Raw genomic sequence first — 18,916 nt, 5'->3', positions numbered from 1 at the left:
GGGCGCCCAGACGGCTGACACACCAGTTGCTGGTGGCGCCCTCTGCGCTGCGGCGCCTCCGTCATCGCAAAAGCGGCCCCACGCTCCCATGCATTTCGCGCGCGGTCGTCACACTGCCCAATATTCTAGAGCACTATAGTGGAGACACCGCAGTCGACGGCGCCATGTTGGGGCAAGCGTAGACACGGCGGGCTATGGAGCGTCGGCCCGATTTCTTGTTCAGCACGCTCTTGCGCTAGCAGGTTCAGCTGAGTGATGTTGAGTTCGTAGTTCGGCAGGTACAGAAGAAGACGATGAGAACAGTAGACGAGGATCTGATGATGATCAAGAGGGGATGTATATTTACAGATGAAAAATATTATACATTGGCAAACTGTAAGTTACAGTAACAAGTCACACAGACACTGCAATTTAAAACAAAAACAGACTCTCACACAGAGAAGTCCCACTACAAGCCCTTACTTTTCTACCGAGCATTTTGGTCAAAGCCTAGGGACTGTAAATACGTGCTAAGCACGGAGCCTCAAACTTGACTGACAAACATGGTCCGAGGACCGCTTTTTGATGACAAACATCAACAAAGGCCTGAGGGCGGTCACCCTAGGTGACCCGCCCCGAAAATAAAGCAGCCAATCAAATTATTCAAAAACATGCCACAACCCCCTTGGTTGGGAATAATCTCGGACCCAGGTCCTTAATTACTTCAAATAAAAAATACAACATTCAAAACACACACTCTTTCCACTCGCCGGTTCCCAAGCCCTCTCACACGGTGCCTGTCTTTGTCTCCACTCCTCAGCTTGTTTGCGACGCGACCTTGCAGCTGCGCCTTTGTGAAAGAAACGCCGAGGTCACTCAGCCGTCCCGTTCGAGGAAAAGGGGGCGAGGGGCACTGTCCCTGAGCAGTGTATAGTCGCCGTCGGTCGGAATGTCCCGGCCACAGCGGGAGAACGCTGGGCTGATTGCCTACTTCGGGGGAGGGGGGCAGGTGTCGCGCCTATTGTCGCCCTCTGCTGACCGTAAGCTGGTTCGCAGAAGCGTACCACTGTTGATCCCGGCTGCGTTCGCGTCTTGGCGACGCCTCGAGAAAAAGGGTGAAACCAACCAGGCCTCCAGTGCGCCCCGCGAGCCCGCGCCCAAGAAAAGGGGGGACAGGGAGGAAAAAAAAAACAACAGCGCTCGCTCCTTTGCCTCGGCGCGTGGGGGGGGGGGGGGGGCATCGACCGCCAGCGCGACTGCACGTGCGAGTCGCTTTTCACTGCTGCCTTACAAGCTGGTTAACGTTTTTACACACATACTCGCAATCCTGAGCGCTTTCGTGCTCGAAAAAAAAAAAATGTGAAAGCAACTACTGCTTGCTAGCATGCGTAGTTCAAAGAGGAAATGATCAAATTGCAGATGGTAAGCATTTACTCGTTCGCCATCTCGGATGCTCAAATGCTGTTATTTTGAAGACTGGCTGTTTTATAAAGCAATGCACTTTGCTCTGCCGGACATGAATGAGTTTATGAGGTGCATAACATTCAGTTGCGTCTATTGCTATAGATCAACAACGATGTCTACGTTTCGGAAGCTTTCCTGGTTAGCCTCTCTGCCTTCTCTCTCTTTGTCTCTCTAAGTTTCAGTCAGCCGTATACCGAAAAATATTTGTATCGCAATGGCCCATCGTAAACCGTAGAAAGACACAGCAAAAAACGATGCGTAAATCAACCTTTGACACGTGTCGCACGCTGATGCACACTACATTTTATTCCAAAACAATCCCCATCAAGACTTCGAAGCTGATTTTGGATGCACGCCTAGGAGACATCTTTTAATCAAGGTTGGCGCCAGCTACAGTTTTGCTGCCGTACCCATCATTCGATTTTTCTGGCTGACTTAGCCAATTCAAGTAAATGTGCAAGCGCATCGTCCCAAACCGTTCTAACAGTCTTTTTATCAGCTTTGGGTGTTCCGCGCAATCAACCACTGGAATCGGAACGGTTTGTTCGATAAGGCATTAAACGGAGTTTACTAGACTCTTCAAATGGCAGATATTTTATTCTGATAAATTTTTACACACAATCAAACGATGTCGGGACAACCGTTGACTTGAGGAGCCACCGTCCATACACTGTGTTTGCCCTCGAACTGGCGCTGAAATGAGATAGGCGACGAAACAGTCATTTTGCGTCTTTTGTAGTGTGCATGCAAATGAATGAAATATTAAAAACATTATGAAAGCAATGCGATATTTACATGTGCGATCGCAAAATTTTTCTATGGATGCCAAGCAAGCGACAGCACCAATTCGGGTGACAGGCGGTCAAATTTAGCTTCACCTAAGTTTGGCTTAACCTCAGACGAGTGCGGAGACAACAGGGTGTGCACATCGCCTTGCGATGCGTAATTAATAACACAGGGAAGGAAAAGCTGCATTCGGGATGAACTTTTGTACTGCGCAAGCACCTTGCTTCCTCACGACCGCTTTCACAACATGATGCCGCTACACCTTCCAGCTCACGGGATCAGTTTCTTTGTGACTTGTCGAGCTACCAATCATATACTTAAAGCGACCTAATTTTCATGAGAACCCAATTTTTTATATTATTGCGATTCTCAGAAACCTCGCGAAAAACTGCTCCTGTGTATAATTAAAAATAAACAGCTTCAGAGGACCTGTTATCTCTGTTTCGCGAGATGTTGTACTAGCGACATGCCGGGCACACTTGCTAAATTCCAGCGGGCCCACTCACCGGAAGTTTTTTTTTTTTTTTTTTGCGACCAAAATAATTGTTACAAACTGCGTTTCACTTCCTAATCTGTCGCGAGGTGACACGCCATTCGTCCTCTCCCTTGTATTATTTCCCGAGAAGGAGAGAGAGAATGTAATCCGTGTGAATCTGAAGCCTCGGCGGTTGACACTAGCTTTCAAGATCGAGAGTAAAGGGGAGCGATCGAAAGGGCGCAGTGGTGCATTCCTTTGCCAAATACCAGGCTCGACCTTCTCCGCATGTTCTTGGTGCGGCTATGAACACAGAAAGGGAGGAGATCCTCATCAACAGATATTATTGTGTGACACTACGCGAATGATATAAAGTCGAGTGTCACTCACTGAAAGTTACACTAAATGTTTCCGAGTGACTGCAACATAGTAGACGCAATTGTCCATATATTTAGCTTATAAGCCCTCACGTACGCTGAAAATTCAAAATTTAGACTTAAAAACACACCGCGCTAATCCCGATGCTTCAACCTGCTTCAACGTTGAAGGCAGACCAAAATCGGTTGCGCAAAACGCTAGATTGGGAAGCCAAAACCCGCACAAAGCTCGTGCTTACAAGCAAATGGGTGAAGCGGCGTGAGGTAATGTCCTTCCAAACAGAAGTGGGTAACTGCATTAGAAAAGTACAAAAATATATTGTAAAACGCTTTAGTATAAACAGATGCAGACCGCAAGACGACACGCGCACATACGCAGGCGTGTGTTTGTCATCTTTCTAGTGGTCTGTGTCTGCGCTAGACCTTTTTTTTACACAATCGAATTGCACCTATTCGCTCAAAAGAAATTTTACGGATGCATAAAAGCAGCACAGGTATTGTAGCTTACCTCGCAGATCTACGCGTTGCGATTCGCCGTCCAGTCTTCACGCTTCACTTTCGCCTGCCATACATTTCTCCGTCTCTTATCCCGTGGAAAACAAAATCATCTGGCTTCTTTATTTTTGCTGCGTCAGCACAGAATTGAACCCAAGAGCCTGGCATGCTAGTTTTCGTGACTGAACACAGTACAATCGCCCAGCGCACAGCACAACCGCTTCGGACACTCCGCAGCAACTGCACGAAGCGACTTGCCCCAAGATGGCGAGCGCGGAGAATGCGGCGGCGCGGGGCATGCCAAAGGGTGTCACCACCCTGTACGGCGGCGCTGGTATCGAGGCACCCTAGCATAGGGTAAAACTATAGTGCCTAGAATATACTGGCTAGTGTGCCGTGCGGAGGGCTCTCTCAATGGGAGGAGGTGTCCGCGCCGGCGATGCCTTCCAACTTTGGCCGCCAGGGGCGCTGCTCATCGTAAAGGTGCCGTCGACGCCGTCGGCCGCCGGCGCGCCCTTGATTTGCCGCAGCTGCGCTGGCCGAGCCATCAGTGGGTTCGAGCGCTTTGGACGCGTCTACGCTGTTCTTTTGTTTTAGTCGTTCTGTTTCTTGCATTCATATGAGATAATTAAATTTGCAACGACTAATGATGCTAAAAATAAAGCATCAGGGCAGGGAAAAGACATGTTTCGTGTCGCTTTGTCGGAGTGGCTACCGCTCGAATCAGGACTAGGTTTCTATGTTCGGTGTGCCATCGGACCCTGCGCAGCTTGCGTAGTGGAAGCGGCTGATTAAAAGACAGGACCGCAAGTTGACTTCAACGTGTGTTGTCTGCGAAAAATATTTTGAGGAGAGCTACATCAAGAGAACGTTCAAAGTGACAGTAAACGGCATCGTCAACGAGCTCGCTATAGAGATAGACCACGAATTAATCCTGAAACCGTGCCAATGCTATTCGACCATTATCCGAACTATCTTCTGCCTAAGAAGACATCTAAAAGAAAGTTGAGGAACCTCTGTGACCAACCGGCCGCTAAACGACAAAAAACGCAGTGCCGTAATGCCAGTGGTGCAGACGACAGCCATGCACGCACCGTCAAGGATGTTTGACAATGCTTCCAAGGAGCTGGCAGCAGCTAGAAGAGCCGAGCGAGAACTCATGCCCGCAGCAGCAGACGTGCAGCTTTGAGCATCGGGATCCGTTTGACTCAGTTTACATACCTGCAACTTGGACCAAATTAGCCGAAGCACCTGCTGGATCTGTAGCCTACGCGCGTTATCGAGCCTTAAAAAAAAAAAAAAAAAAAAAAAAAGAACTTTGTCACTTTGTACATAGAAAAAGTGATAACTTTTGGAAGCCTGAACGCAGTTCTGTGGACACTACAGTGTATACTCTCGGAAAAGAAAAAAACAAGCGCGTACAATACAACAATATCTAAAGCTGAAGATAGAGCTATATAGGCAGAGTGCACTGGAGGGTCTTTGTTCCGAATGTGGCCTGCAACCAGCTGATTCAGGAAGCACATATCATTCATGGGAATATATTTTGCAGAAAAAGTGTCGCTTGACCGTCAACTCTGAAGGGGTTAGCTGCGCTTAATGCAGATACCAGCGGAGGCTCACACAAGATGCGCAGAAAGAAGGAAAAAGCATGCAACTAGCCAAATAAATGCTGCAACATTTCTCGCGCTCTGAGAAGAGCTAAGAGAAAACTGGCATGGAGCGCAGAACAAGTGGCTGTATTGAAAGCGCAAAATGAGGAGCTAATAAGTGAGTCTGTGGTTAAAGCTTTTTTTTTTTTTTAAATCCCGCGCGTGACCTAGACAATTGTGACCGTACAACAACCGCTCGGCTGCTGAAACCGCGAAGCCGAAACTGGTGAAGAAAGTAAAATTAATTATAAATTACTTAGCGGTGGTAAGCGAGAAACCACGTGGAGAATTACAGGAATATCTAGCGCATCATTAGCAAGTGAAAAAAAAAAAAATACCACCAAAAATTGGTATCAGACTACTTTAAAATTATTGCGGTGTCATATGTGCGGCCTTTCTCCAAAACCTTTAGCGGTTCATTTCTATATTTTTACTTGTTTATTGTTGCTGCGACTTTTTGCTCAAATTTTACTATATTGTAGACTTTGTAAAAAAAAAAAAAAGAATCAGTGATACAATCACCACTTTTGTTTCTTGTCTTTCCTTCTGTTACAAAAAAAAGCGCACCACATAATAATCATTTATGTATGAAGCAACAATTAAGTGACTTCCTAATAAAACAAATGAATAAAGAGTAAGAACAGATTCAGACTGCTTGTGTTTATTGTCGAATGCGATCTTTGAAAACATAAAAAGCGCCCTTCTTTTCTGTAGCATATATGTGACGCTATAAAACGTCACTAACCTATCACCTATATCACCTTAGCAATAAGCATGACTGAATTGCAGAAACGTCGACGTAAACTATCCGAAAGCATGAGGCCCGTATTGACGTTCGTAGCACTTGACTGCGGCATCGCGATATACCATGGACCATAAGAAAAGACCGAAGAGTAAATAAAATTCAAAGTTGGATTAATGAACAGTGTAAAATATTAAGGGCATTTTCTGATACCTGTGTCACATGGACAATAACAGTCGTCGTCGATCCGTTCCGGGTTAGATCGCGATTGAGAATATAGTTGCCATAATTCGGGACAACCACCTGGATATGAGCTGACTGAGCGCTCACTCAGAAGGAAGATAGATACGATACGCAACTTCCGCGATCGCGATGCGTGGATCGCAATCGAGTGGCTCTAGATCAAATAAAATCGTCATCGGAATATTTCATAGCAATATATTGAATCCGGCCCGGACTCGATCGTTTAATCAAAGACTAACAAACTATTGCAACCAACGTGTCAACTTTAGGTGGTTTTCTCAAATTTCTTCTCTCGCTGGATATCAGGAAGTCAATATGTGTTCTGCTTAAGACCTTATCCGGTTCAGCTGAATAAATAAAACAGATATATAGCAGACATGGACCAGACAGTATTTGTTAAACGCTTCCTCGAGCGCTATTTGAGCGTATAATTTTCTCCGCACAGTACTAGGACGGTATGAATGTCTTCCACCAAGACTGTTTTTAGACACAATGTGCGCTTAAACGGTCGAGAGACAGGTTTCATAGTGAAAAGCGCAGCGCGCTATCCGGACCTATATGCCGCCTATGCTGCCGAGGCCGCGAACGCGGAGCGATAGCACCTTAGCTATTGGTAGCGCCGCCCCGCGGTGGTAGCGGGAAGGCATCACCGCGGCGGACACGCCAGCGCGCGCCCTCGGCACACTAGCCAGTATATTCTAGGCACTATAGTAAAACTCCTCAATAAACTAAAAGTAGCGCCATCTCCTCTCTCCTCCTCCGGCGGCGCCGCTCCTCCTCTCGCATTTCGACCGTGGCTCCACCTACGGGGTGCGCGACTAGCGCGCGCTCTCCGGAGCAGGCGCCCTTCACAGCCGTCTCGATCAGCTCCGCGCGCGCGCCGATCGAGGCGGCCGTGCGCCAGGTCTCACCAGATCCTTGCATTTTGTCGCAATGTGTTCAGGTTAAAATATTACTCACTGCTGAAACATAATTACCGAATATTGACAGTGATTTCCCGCCAGAATAGTTTCAGCTGTGAGTGTCATACGTACACCACATATACGTGATTTCGGCGTTGGTTCAACTCGCCGTCATCTCCGTGTGTCCGTAGTTCGTCACATTTGGCCACTCAGCGGCATGCTTTATAAAATTTGTAACTAGGCGGCGGACAGGAACAATTTTGGAATAGTCTGTGTATGGTTTCTTTGCAGCGTTGGCTGGATTGCGAGCTGCCGGTAAACTTAAGAAGTGTGGCAGCAGCTGTCTTCCATGTATTTTCAATTTCAGCTGCAGATCAAATTAACTATAGGCGGCGGAAGCTGCAGTCTGTGCGGAGTTTTTGGAGCTTTGATTGACTTGTGAGCTACCGGTAAACTTGGGGAGGAAGGCAGCAGCTATTTTTTTATATTTGGCGTTGAGACGGTGCCGTGTTCAGCTGCGATGGTGTGTCACTATACGTACACGATTTTGGCGTCGATTTAACTCGCCTTCACTTCCTTGAGTCCGTCAGCCGTTGACAAAAGTGCGCAACATGCTTGAAAAAAAAATTAACTAGGCTGCGGAGCTGCAGTCTGTGTGGTTTCTTTGCAGGTTGGACTGAATTGTAAGCTACCGTGAAACTTGAGAAGCGTGGTAGCAGTTTTTTTTATATTTTGCGCTGAAACGGTTCCGTTTTCAACTGTCAGTGCGTGACACCATTTGTACGCGATGTCTGCATTGGTTGAACTCGCCTTCACCACCGTGCTTCTATCAGCCGCCGGCCAAAGAGCGCAACATGCTTGAAAAAAAAAAATTAAATAGCCAGCGGGAACGATTTAGTAGCAGTCCGCGTGGCAGCAAAACACACGGCGATATGTGCCGCGCGCGCGCCGCCCGCCCCGCTGGAAAGGAGGAAGCTGCACGCCCAGCAAAAAAAAAAAAAAAGCGCGCGCGCGCACGTGACGGCGCTCGGCCAATGAGAGGGTCGAACGACGAAGGAGAGCGCAGGAGAGGAGGCGGGCGGCAAACTTCACATGTTGGCGCTACTTTTAGTTTATTGAGGGGTTTTAGCATAGGGTGAAGACAACTGCGTCGTCTGCTACGGCGGCCGCCATTACCAGGCCCACTTAAAGAGCGCGGGGCATGCGCCAACATGCTTTGCTCACTTGCCGCTTCAAAAGCGCACTTGTCTGCGCGGCAAAAGCAAACACAACTGCAGTTCATGTTTTTTTTTTGAATGAAGTATCAACCGACTAGGCTTGTAACGGTCTACCGTTCAAATATTTAAAGATTTGGATGGTCGTTTCTTCTCGCGTATGGTGACTGGCGTGCTAGATTAGAAAAAGTGCTCAGAGCGGCCGACTAAAAGCTTTACTGCAGGATCACTACGGATAAATAATAATTACAATGTCACAAACAGGTATATTTCATTCAGTCATTCCCTAGAGTAATTAGCAACCTCCAATTTCCTTATTCAAATTTATTGTCGACCGCATTAATAGAAAGACATGGTTTCAGAGAACGAGAAAGTTCCATGTTGTTTACCCATTTTGTTCTAAGAAATGAAAGCATTAACAGAAAGACATGGTTTCAGAGAACGAGAAAGTTCCATGTTGTTTACCCATTTTGTCCTAAGAAATGAAAGCTAACGCGTTCGCCCCACGTAAATGAATCAAATATCGCAGTACCTGTACCATGCATGCATTCATTGTGCGTTGAAAACGAAATATATTCAAGTATTTATCGATGTCATATACAGCTCATTCGGTCGAAATGCCGTCGGCGTACCACTTGGCTGCACCGTGTTTCGGAAACAATCGGGACTGCGTAAAAACTCATGTCCGGGTAATTTTTGGCTCTAGTGATTGATGATTTATTGGTGTTTGATAGGCGATGTCATGTTTAGAAAATCAGGGAATGAAAAAAAATAAAAAAGGAAATTTCAAAGGTGCTAAAAGGCTCAAAATGAAAAGTCAATGCTAATAATGCTAATTAAGAAAATTTTGAGTGTAATTTATCAATTAAACAGTTGAAAAAAAATTAAACATGCACTCAAAGGTATCAAACTACTCAGAATGGAAATGCAATATTTGCTGATGCTGTGTATTGGTGTATAAAATATGAAAAAAGAAAAATAAAGAAGTTAAACAATATCGTTCGTGTGTGTGAAACGCTCTTGCATCATACCCTTAATGGTGTAACTGAAGTGTTTCCTTATTTTTTAATACGTGTTTAGTCGGCCATTTCCCACCCAGTGGAATCGCCGAATATTTGTTAAACGACGAGGAAGGTTATTAGTCGCAGTCAAAATACGTCCGTTTATAATCGAATGGAATCAACATATTGACGGAATTGATAAGTCAAACTAACGAGTGTCGAATATTTCAACGCAAACTGAAGACAGCGTTTCTAAGAAAAAGTTATGACCAACTGCTGCGCTCAGAGGCTAGTTGAAATCAATCAAGGAGTAACAATGCTTGTAAGCGTGAAAGTTGCTTATTCGCGATTCAAATATATCTCACGGTATATTGAAGGCATGTTTGCAAAGACCGTTCTTTTCTTCAATATGTGGTGCCAATGTAAAACAACCTATGTAATTTGAGCATGTGTAAATTAGGTTGTCACCTTCTGACTCATGTTCCTTCAGAGCAGTTAGAGAGGCATGTCCATCAGTAGCATATCCCTGCAGCACATCCTTGCGTACTTTCAGCTCATAAATGGCAAGGTTCTTTTCAGAATAAAACCTCCTGTGTAGATGCGGCACTCTGTTGTAGACTGCTCTTCAATGAACATAATTTGTGTGTCATTTACCTCATCAGTTTCAACTTCTGTCCTTTCTTTATTTGCCTGGCAGAGAAGATATAATAGGCATTCGCGGTCGTCAAGATCGTATAACATAACATATAACAGAATGTCTTCTCTCATTACGTTCCTCGGAGCGGAAGTACATACAACGCCTAGAAACTCGTTCCATACTACACAGAAAAGTTACAGGAACAACTTTATAGGCGTTAGCTAATACTAACTGCACGTTTCATTTTGGTTATTGAAGCAGCCCAGGCTTGTTCGCGGCCGCTTTGAAAATTAGTAAGGTAAGCTTTCGGGAAGCATGTGCACATAATCTGTGCTTGTTCTGTTTGTCGGCTATTAAATGGATGTATAGTTTTAAAACAGGCGGCAGCATCTTGAGATGCGCCTCTAATTGTACACATACGTGTCAAAAATGTTTATACATATGACTAGTGCAGAGTACAGTAAACAGTGTTTAGTGTGCTAATCCGATTTGGAAGCCTGGTAGAACCAAAGAAATTGTGACAAAGTTCTGCTCAAATCAGTATCTTTAGGAATATGTATGTTTCTATCAATTCGAAGAGAGCAATGTAAGGGTTTTTAGCTTTCTAAACCTTTCCGGCTGCTCCAGGATAGTGTTTCCATAAAACTGCTAAAAGCGATTATTTGCTCTTAAAGAAGTTGGAGCAGCCCCAAAATTGTGCAAGCGCAAGGAGGCCAGTCAATATTAAGAGTGAAGCATATATTCTTGAGGAGACGTAATATTACTCGGTGCTCTTTTCTTGCCCAGGGAAACAAAGGAACTGGATACGTTCACCTGACAGAAGTGTTTGAGCCAGAAATGGAGAGGGCGTCGCGCCTTTTCAACACCATCGTCATTCGGCTTAGGCAGGAAGAACTACTCTTGGCCTACCCCATGAAATTCGTCGCTGTGAGTGGAGGGCTCTTCGCATGTTTTTCTACGTTCACTGCCCGCTTTTCCGACATCCACGGAATGGCGCATGTCTATCTACAATGATTTTCGACTACTGCGAAGGGCAGTGCGTCGAGTATTGAATAAATCCGAACGAAAGATCCCCCTAGATTGCAAATTTCACAGCTTGCGGCGTTGGTGAAACGAGAGTGGAGATCAGTACGGGGAAATTCATTCGTTTGCATTTTTCAGCGCTTTGGGCAAGCAGTATACATTTTTGAGCTTTTTTTTTTCTTCTGAGCCGACGCCGAGCTTTTGCGACTGAAGACAACATCTAATTTGATATCTAAGAAAAAAATGGATGGGCCTGCTCTACCGGCACAATGGATTAGTAATCAAATTCGGATATATTGACGAGTCTGGCAATAAATCGGGCCCATGTTGCCTTGATTTGGGCCGCTGTTTATGCACTGGACATTTTGAAGCTTTTCTTAAACATGAAGCACAATTATTTCTTTTTTAACTTATAGATCAAAACACAAGGAGATGTTAAAGCAAACAGCGTTTGCAAGTTATTAACGCCAATCCTTTCTTACGAAAGTCTGGTGGCTGATTCCTTGCAGACAGTAAACGGGAAAGTATCCGAAACGGTCTTACCTCGGGACTCATGTGACCTGACAGTATGTGCAGGAAGCGGAAGAAAGAAACATCCCAAGGCAAGATATTGCGGTCGAGGGATATATTGCTGTCGCATTGTGTTAGGAACAACGCCAATATCGCTCGTTCCTTTTCAGGGCTACTGCTGCAACTGTGCGCCTGACAAGAACTGCACCGTTCACTGCTTGAAGTACAGCCCCCTGTGGTACCTACTCTTCGATTGGGTACTAATCTCAATTAGCCAAGCGTAATCCTTTTCTATGAATGTAACTTCATTTTAGTAGACGATTACCGCAAAGAGAAGGAGCGAAAAAAAAAAACATGAAGCAGATGACCTGGCGTTGCAGAATTGTGTGATGTACTTTGTAATCGTTTGTTTCCTGAGTCGTTTGCTGTATATACTTGGAAGTGAAGCACGACGAACTAGCCAACATTCTCCTTGTGCCCAATGGATGAATTTTAACGACTGCTCAAGACCGATTGCTCTGTCTCTTTTTCTTTCTGCGGTGGACATAGGTAGCTCTTCTCAAATTTGAGGTGACACATGAGCAACGCTCTCGTTTTTTTGTAGCTGAGAAATATTTATCTAGGAAGCCTCTAGAGCATATTTTAAATTACCTTCGGTTTAATGATGTAAAGGCAAACGCTTTAGTCATTAATTGTCTCGTTATAGGATTTTCGATAGGATGGGGGAACTGTTTATCTTAAATAGATGTGAACATTCTATTGATCGTAGGCCAATTACGGAGTCGTTTGTTATGACATTGCGGCGTTGCCGTTCTCCTTTACTCCTGCATAAAAAAAAAAAAAAAAAACACGAGTATATAGCTGTCGTCGATTGTATATGCAACCTTATTTTCCTTCATTTGATTCGACCGAAAAGATGATGTTTGGCACATGTTTTCCACATCGAGGTACACCATGTCGCTTCTGGGCCCTCCGGTCATCAAGCAGGAGACGTACGTGCAACTCTTCGTGCAAAGGGAACACGCCTCCCTTCCAGAGCGCTGGAAAACCTTCTCGGAGCACCCAGAAGAGCTGGTTATGAGCGCCGAACATCCCGAGGACGCCAACAGCGAAAAAACGGCAGGCATTTGTACTGCAAATAAGCATATCAGATATTGCAAATGCACTAAACCCTTAAACAGTGTAACTATGGTTCATTATGCGGGCAGCGTGGCATTTGCCCTAAAGTATTCTATGCAGATATCTAGGTTTCCTCCTACCGCTTCTCAGAGGATGGGCTAAATATCGAACACATGGGTCAGCTATTAGTATAATTATACGGCAGCAAAATAATTTATGCTTAAATTTTCCCCTGGGTAATGTTTCGCTTTCTTCATACAGGCGATGTAGGATAAGGCAAGGGTGCGCGTAAAAGCAGGCAATATAATCAAATACGTTTCGGTTTTAGTCCATTATACCACTTTTGTCAGCCTTCTACGAGAACAGAAATAAATACGTAAAACGCAATGTAAGTTATATTTCCGTTTTCCTCAAGCCTCACTTCATCTAAATGCGAACTACAAATTACCTAAGAGTAGCGAGCTGATATCACAAGTTTTTCCGTAATTACTAACGTCTAAAACATCAATTTCGGAAACAAAAGCGCGAAAAAAAAAACGTTGCTGTTAATAGTACTTGCATGAGTATAACATATTGAAGTAACGCACGCATTAAGTTTAGGAGGGTTGCTAGCGCCAAAGTACGCGAGCCGTTCATCGGTCACTGCAGGCGGCATGTCATCGACGTGGACGCTCTTGGCGATGCGTGGTGTGCATTTTCTTCTGCTTTAGTTAAAATGTTCACTTCTAAAATTCATTACAATCATGATTTTCTATGTTAGAAAGAGCACCCCCTAATACAGAACTCAGTTTTTTGCTTGCTGCAGCGACTATTTGCTTCCTTTACACATACCTGATAGTTTGGCGGAGCTCGTTACTGATTGTTTAAATGTATAATCTTTGATGTAATGGGATAGGTTCTACCTCAATTAAATATCATCGTTGGCATTTGTCAGCAGAACATACGTTTTGTGGTAACGAGTAATCTGATTATATAAAATCTAAGCGATAAAATTTTACTAACCTTGAGACCGGCATTTGGTAGTAGCTGTACTGTTCCAGTTGTCAGATACAGCTTTATAAGTCTTTAAGATATGATTACTGTTAGATTTGCAGCTGGCGCAATATAGGCAATATCATTTGACTTTCCAAAACTACACGCCGACTTTGAACGTAGAGCGACTTTCGCCTGTTCGCGACTGTCCACGGTGCACGAGCTAGGGCCACTGCCTGCCACAGCATGAGGATCCATGAGCGGCGAACGCGATGACATAGTCGAAATGGCGATGACGCACATCACGCAGTGACTAGAACTGCTGACCTTCAAAAGTGGGTCCGTATCATTGTTATTTAAAAGTTAACTATAAGGTTTTAAATTACAGGCATAGTGGTTGCCACGATACCGCTGTTTTCGACATCCGCCAATCACGGAAGACATTACGGAAAGACATTACGGAATACATTACGGAAATACATTACGGAATACATTACGGAAGACAATTACGGAAGAAACTGTTTTTAAAATCAACTTGCGGCCTTCCCTCAAGCGCCTAGTATCTTATAAAGATCCCTTCGCGTCATCGATTCTTCTCATTGGAAGTTAAGTGCTGCTCGTTACTCCGGCTATGGCGCTACTTACCGGCAGATGATTGTTTTTTCGTGTGGCCCTCACCTTTCCGAAATCGTGTTAAGGCTACTCAGAAGTAATAAATATAAGCCGCCTGTGTAATGTAGAGCACTAACGTGACAGGCAAAGAACGGGCGCTTTGGTGCTGCAGAGGCCCACTCTCTTGCCCATGAAAACGCTAAATTCAGAGTTCATATGCCTTGTAAGACTTTAGGCTTGAGCCTTCCGGTTTCTGAATGGCCTCGCTTTTATAGCTGCATAATGCTTGCAGGTTGTTTCTTTCGCAGGTGACCGCAACTTTCTTGTCCGAGAAGGCAGCGCCGTCCGCATTTGTACTGAAGAACTACAGGAAGTTGCGAGTGCTCGTTCCATTTCCACCAATAGGTGCTCCTGTCGCTAATTTGCCGCCAGTGTACGCTGTGAGCCATGTTTCACATCACTTGCATTATTTACTCCTTTCTATAGTGTGGATAGAATTTTTCAATCAATTTTTCTTCTCTTCAGTAACTTCAAGTACAATTTTTTTCCCTGTAATGTAACCGGAGGATACTGCAGCTGAACTCTGAAAGCCGAATATATAAAATTATTTCATGCATCTAACGATCTGAAAATCATCGGCAAAATATGCCTTGAAAATCGCATACGAAAATATCGCAGTGTTCATGTTTATCGAAGTCATGTTGAGCATAACACCTGATATATCGAACTTGGCCCCGTGCCCAAAGGGGTGCTTTTCCTAAAGAGGGTTCCGCGATCACCTTTAGCCTATGGAGCCCGGTCACCGGCTTTGAACTGGCCACTTGGTGGCAGTCCTAAAGTTGTAAAACCGCGAGATGAGTTGAATGTGTCCGCTTGAAATAGCGCTTCGGTACGACACACTTTTTACTTTTTAACGCGGCATGGCTGTCTTGCAGGGAAGCTGGTTTCGGTGCGCTGGTTTTCATGCATCGAGGCGAGCCTTCATGATCAAATGCTTGTGGCTGCTCACATGGGTTGCTTCACAGTTGAAGACGACGCTGACAATGAATGCACCCTAATTTTAGTTAAGACAGCTCCCAACTACAACGGCTCTTGCGCCGCGTGTTGCGGATCAGTGGTTGCATCCACGAGCCCGGGGTGCGAGGCGCGAGCTCTCATAGTTCAGCGCTTGCTTGCGTCTATGGAGCAGCACGTGAAGGGACTTTAATGAAAGCACACCATTGTGCGCCCTTTATACGAGCTTGACACGAAATGGCGCTAAATGTACAGGCTTAAAGTTGCACAAAGGTGCCGCATAAGCAACCAAGTTTGGCAGCGAAGCCATACGTCCTGTGTGCAGGAGCCGAGCAGTCATACCGGACAGCAGTTAGGAAGGGATTTCTTTGGCTGTCTTAATCGAAATTAGTCACCGTCGCTAGAGCTCCCGCACGGCGCGGCACGCCATAGCCACAACGGATGATGCAATTCAGCCGGTGTGCCCGTCGGGTCGGCTTCAGTGTGCTACACTGTTGCTTGGCGGCGAAAAAAATGGAACGCGGAACTTCTATCGTTACTTTAGGGTGTGCTAGGGATCCTACATGTTGCGCGCGGTGAAACGTGTAGGTTCCCTAAGGATGGGTTAGGGTGCGCTGCATGCCTCGCGGGATTCAATGGGGCTGTGGGACCGCCGCACCTGTGCCGAGGAGAAGGAGGACAAACTTTATTTCACGAAGAATTTGAGACACAAAGGCCTCCTGGGTCTCCGCACGACCGCACCCGCGATTTAAACGTTCATGTGATGTTGGTCCATGACGTATGCGGCCCGACTGACCACCGGGCGGTCGTAGAGCAGCCCTCTTGCATGGTCATGAAGGATAGCTTGATTTCATACAACGAGATCACGGAACATTATAAGCTCAGCAGGAGGGCCTATCCACGGTTCGACCGTTCCCTCGGAAACGAGGAGGCAATTGCGTGGAGAAGATTGCAAGGGGGAAATCATATGCCCCTTCTGGATATGCGTAACAATTTCTAAAGAGGAGAAAGACCAGTATTGTATAACATGCGGGGAGAGGGGAACTGAAGGCCACGTAATTTGAGAATGTGCTGGCAGCCCGGGCGCCGAGCAAAATATATATAGAGAAGCCTGGGAGACCTTGCTGCGGAGCGAGAACAGCGCTCAACAGCAACAAACCGTCCGCCTGGCGGCTGAGGCCGTGACGCAACAATGTGTCCTCACCAGACCTTAGTTTGCGAGGCTCCTGAGTAGGGCTTCCTCATACCTGCGTGCCAGGGGGTCCAAAAAAGAGTCTCATTTAGAATGAAAATAAAATGTTTTGATGATCATGATGATGATGATGATCTTCTGCCTGGCCGGTTCCGCTGATCGCAGGGAGGTCTCCCAGTCCTCCCAGGTTTGGAGAGGCGCCTGTGGCGAGCGGTGTGATGACAGTAGGCCAGCGGTCAGCACGGCGCAGGAAACGCGCTCCTAGGTTACTCTTCAGAGTTAATGAAGCTCGCGTGATGACATGCTGAGTTATCGATACATTAAACTATTTACCGATCCTTTAGAACTCAGTTTATCCGGCCTAAACTGTCTCTCGATCATAACATTCTTTTCTGTACTAAACTGTAGCCGTTACGCTTGCTTAACTAACATTATATAGCACTTGAACTATATATTCACCAATCGGAATAATTTTCACGGTTAAGCAAAATAATATAAGAAGTATTGTGGTTGGTTGCCTGTACTTTTATTACTACACGTATTCTCTTCTTAACGAATTTTGCCGCACTTGTCTGTACCTGTAGTAAAACGGCAGTTTGCGCGAGTTGGTTATGCATTCGTTATAGAACAGCACGCGGACACGGGGATTAGACATAGAAAGACAAAACAGTGCCATACGTGTCTTTCCTCCATCTTATCCCTGTCTACCAGCGCTTTTTTATAAGAAAATATTTATACCTGATCCGTAATTTTTGTTGAATGCCTGTCTATTCCACTCACATATCCCTTTGAAAATCTGAATCTGGGCGACACGATACTTAGATTTCACAAACTATGGTGCTCGAACGCTTAATATATTTTGGAGAAAGAAAGGAGTAAAGGCGCTTTGCGTTATATTGCACCTGCAACCCTTGTTTGGTTTGTTCTGCGTACGTGGGCTGAAATTCAGCGCCGGACTTTAAGGGCAGGTAGGGGGCAAAGATACAATTTCACATTCTTTCCCTTTCGCAGAAAGGATCCGATAGCATTATGCTCATTCCAAGCAACTTGACGAAGCCTGCGGACGTAATGGAGTGCATCAATAAGTCTGCAGCCAACACTTCCGAGCACTGCCACTCGACGAACAATAGGTACACAAACTGCAAATGTCAACAAGTCCCGGAGGCAATTTTGATTATTCGAAGAATTATGTATGCGACCAGGAAACTGTATTCGAATGCAATCTGTAGATGCGGTTGCGTCGTCAACAACTGCAAGGAGACTACACTCTCGCGATAGCGGTGGTGGGGTATTTGAAGCAGCAATCATCATTCAGCGAGAAGTTGCTCGGAGAGAAAGCTCCAAAGGATAGGAAACTTCTCCTCGCTGCCCAGCCGATCCTAATATTGTAACGCACTTTGTCGAAATAATTTATGACGACCAAATACTCCTAATAATGTAACTATTATTAAGGTACATTTTCTTACTCTGCATTTCAAAAGTTGCATCACTCTAATATATTGCCTGAAAATAAACTAGCAGGACGCTCAAGTTTATTCAGAGTAGACGCGATAGCGCATTTATCGCCACCTTTTCATTCCGCGAGATTTTATTTGGTTTTTCTTTAAAATAATTTTTATGGAAAAGAAGGCGCAGTATCTGTCTAACTTTTCTCTTGACATCTACACTGAGTTTCTTAATTGGTTTATAACAAAGGAATGCAGAAGTATCTTTTACAGTTCTCAGTGAACACCTGAACTGCACCTTAATGAAAGGGAAACCTCCAGAACTATATACAGTCCACTATATTCACTACCACGTTCCGAGCACTTCCGAGAATATCTGAGCCGAAACTTGGGCCAAGATTCTTCGACCGAAAGAACTGTGTCCGCTCTCGCATAAGGTCTTCTAACGTCTGCGATGTGGTAATAAATGGGGTAGGTAAATAACGAAAACATTTTCACAGCTGTTGTGTTCTGAGACACTATATATGCAGGCTATTTTTCTTGTTATTTATAGTCTTGATGTTGTACTGAACCTAAAGAAGGTCAAAGCAACTAAACAGACGTGCGCTACCACCGGTTTTATGATATGGTATTTAGAAATTGATTATGCACCTGCTTGAACACTTTAGTATAAAAGTATTGACCCGAGAAGGCGGGTTTTAAATCAATAATGGTGTCTTCATAGAAAAGTATTTTTTTGTTGGCAGCGAATTGTTTCTGGTAGAAGACGCCTTTTCGGCACTCAATAATGTCCTGACCATTACAAAAATGGTCGTCAACAGTCTTTAAAATCTGTATTAACGCCTTACTGACTCTATCAATATTGTACGTACTTTCAATTTGTATGAACATGAGTAAATACGAAGTTTATACACGATTACTTTTGTGTATTTACAGTACACGAAACCTCGAGGCCGGTTTTTGTGTAGAGAAATTTATGGACGTCACTACCTAATCAAACGTCCTATCTCTGGTTAGAAGGCAGTGTGCCGTACCACGGCGATCGGCATAGAAACCTTAGTC

General features: G+C 45.0%; 1 protein-coding gene and 1 long non-coding RNA gene across 2 annotated transcripts in view; one reads left to right on the top strand and one right to left on the bottom strand.

The window, feature by feature from the left end:
* The window catches only part of LOC146176642 (hapless 2-like), a 57,272-nt gene that overhangs the window by 7,849 nt on the left and 30,507 nt on the right, over positions 1-18,916 (top strand). Inside the window, exons 2-7 of the mRNA XM_084581346.1 lie at positions 10,754-10,894; positions 11,500-11,592; positions 11,671-11,738; positions 12,448-12,619; positions 14,512-14,643; positions 17,421-17,539. Coding sequence (XP_084437472.1) covers positions 10,754-10,894; positions 11,500-11,592; positions 11,671-11,738; positions 12,448-12,619; positions 14,512-14,643; positions 17,421-17,539 — 725 coding nt within the window. The remainder of the gene's footprint in view (positions 1-10,753; positions 10,895-11,499; positions 11,593-11,670; positions 11,739-12,447; positions 12,620-14,511; positions 14,644-17,420; positions 17,540-18,916) is intronic.
* Positions 1,948-3,917, bottom strand: LOC146176643 (uncharacterized). Its single transcript, XR_014701538.1, has 3 exons — positions 3,590-3,917; positions 3,321-3,374; positions 1,948-2,136 (listed from the first exon to the last, which is right to left on the bottom strand). It is a non-coding gene; the product is annotated as an uncharacterized LOC146176643 (long non-coding RNA).

The sequence above is a fragment of the Amblyomma maculatum genome, chromosome 10 (genome assembly GCF_055883805.1).
Source record: "Amblyomma maculatum isolate TAMU_Amacu chromosome 10, ASM5588380v1, whole genome shotgun sequence".
Taxonomy (NCBI): Eukaryota; Metazoa; Arthropoda; class Arachnida; order Ixodida; family Ixodidae; genus Amblyomma; species Amblyomma maculatum.
The sequence above is the reverse complement of the archived record's forward strand: the minus strand, read 5'-3'. Positions and strand labels throughout refer to the sequence as shown.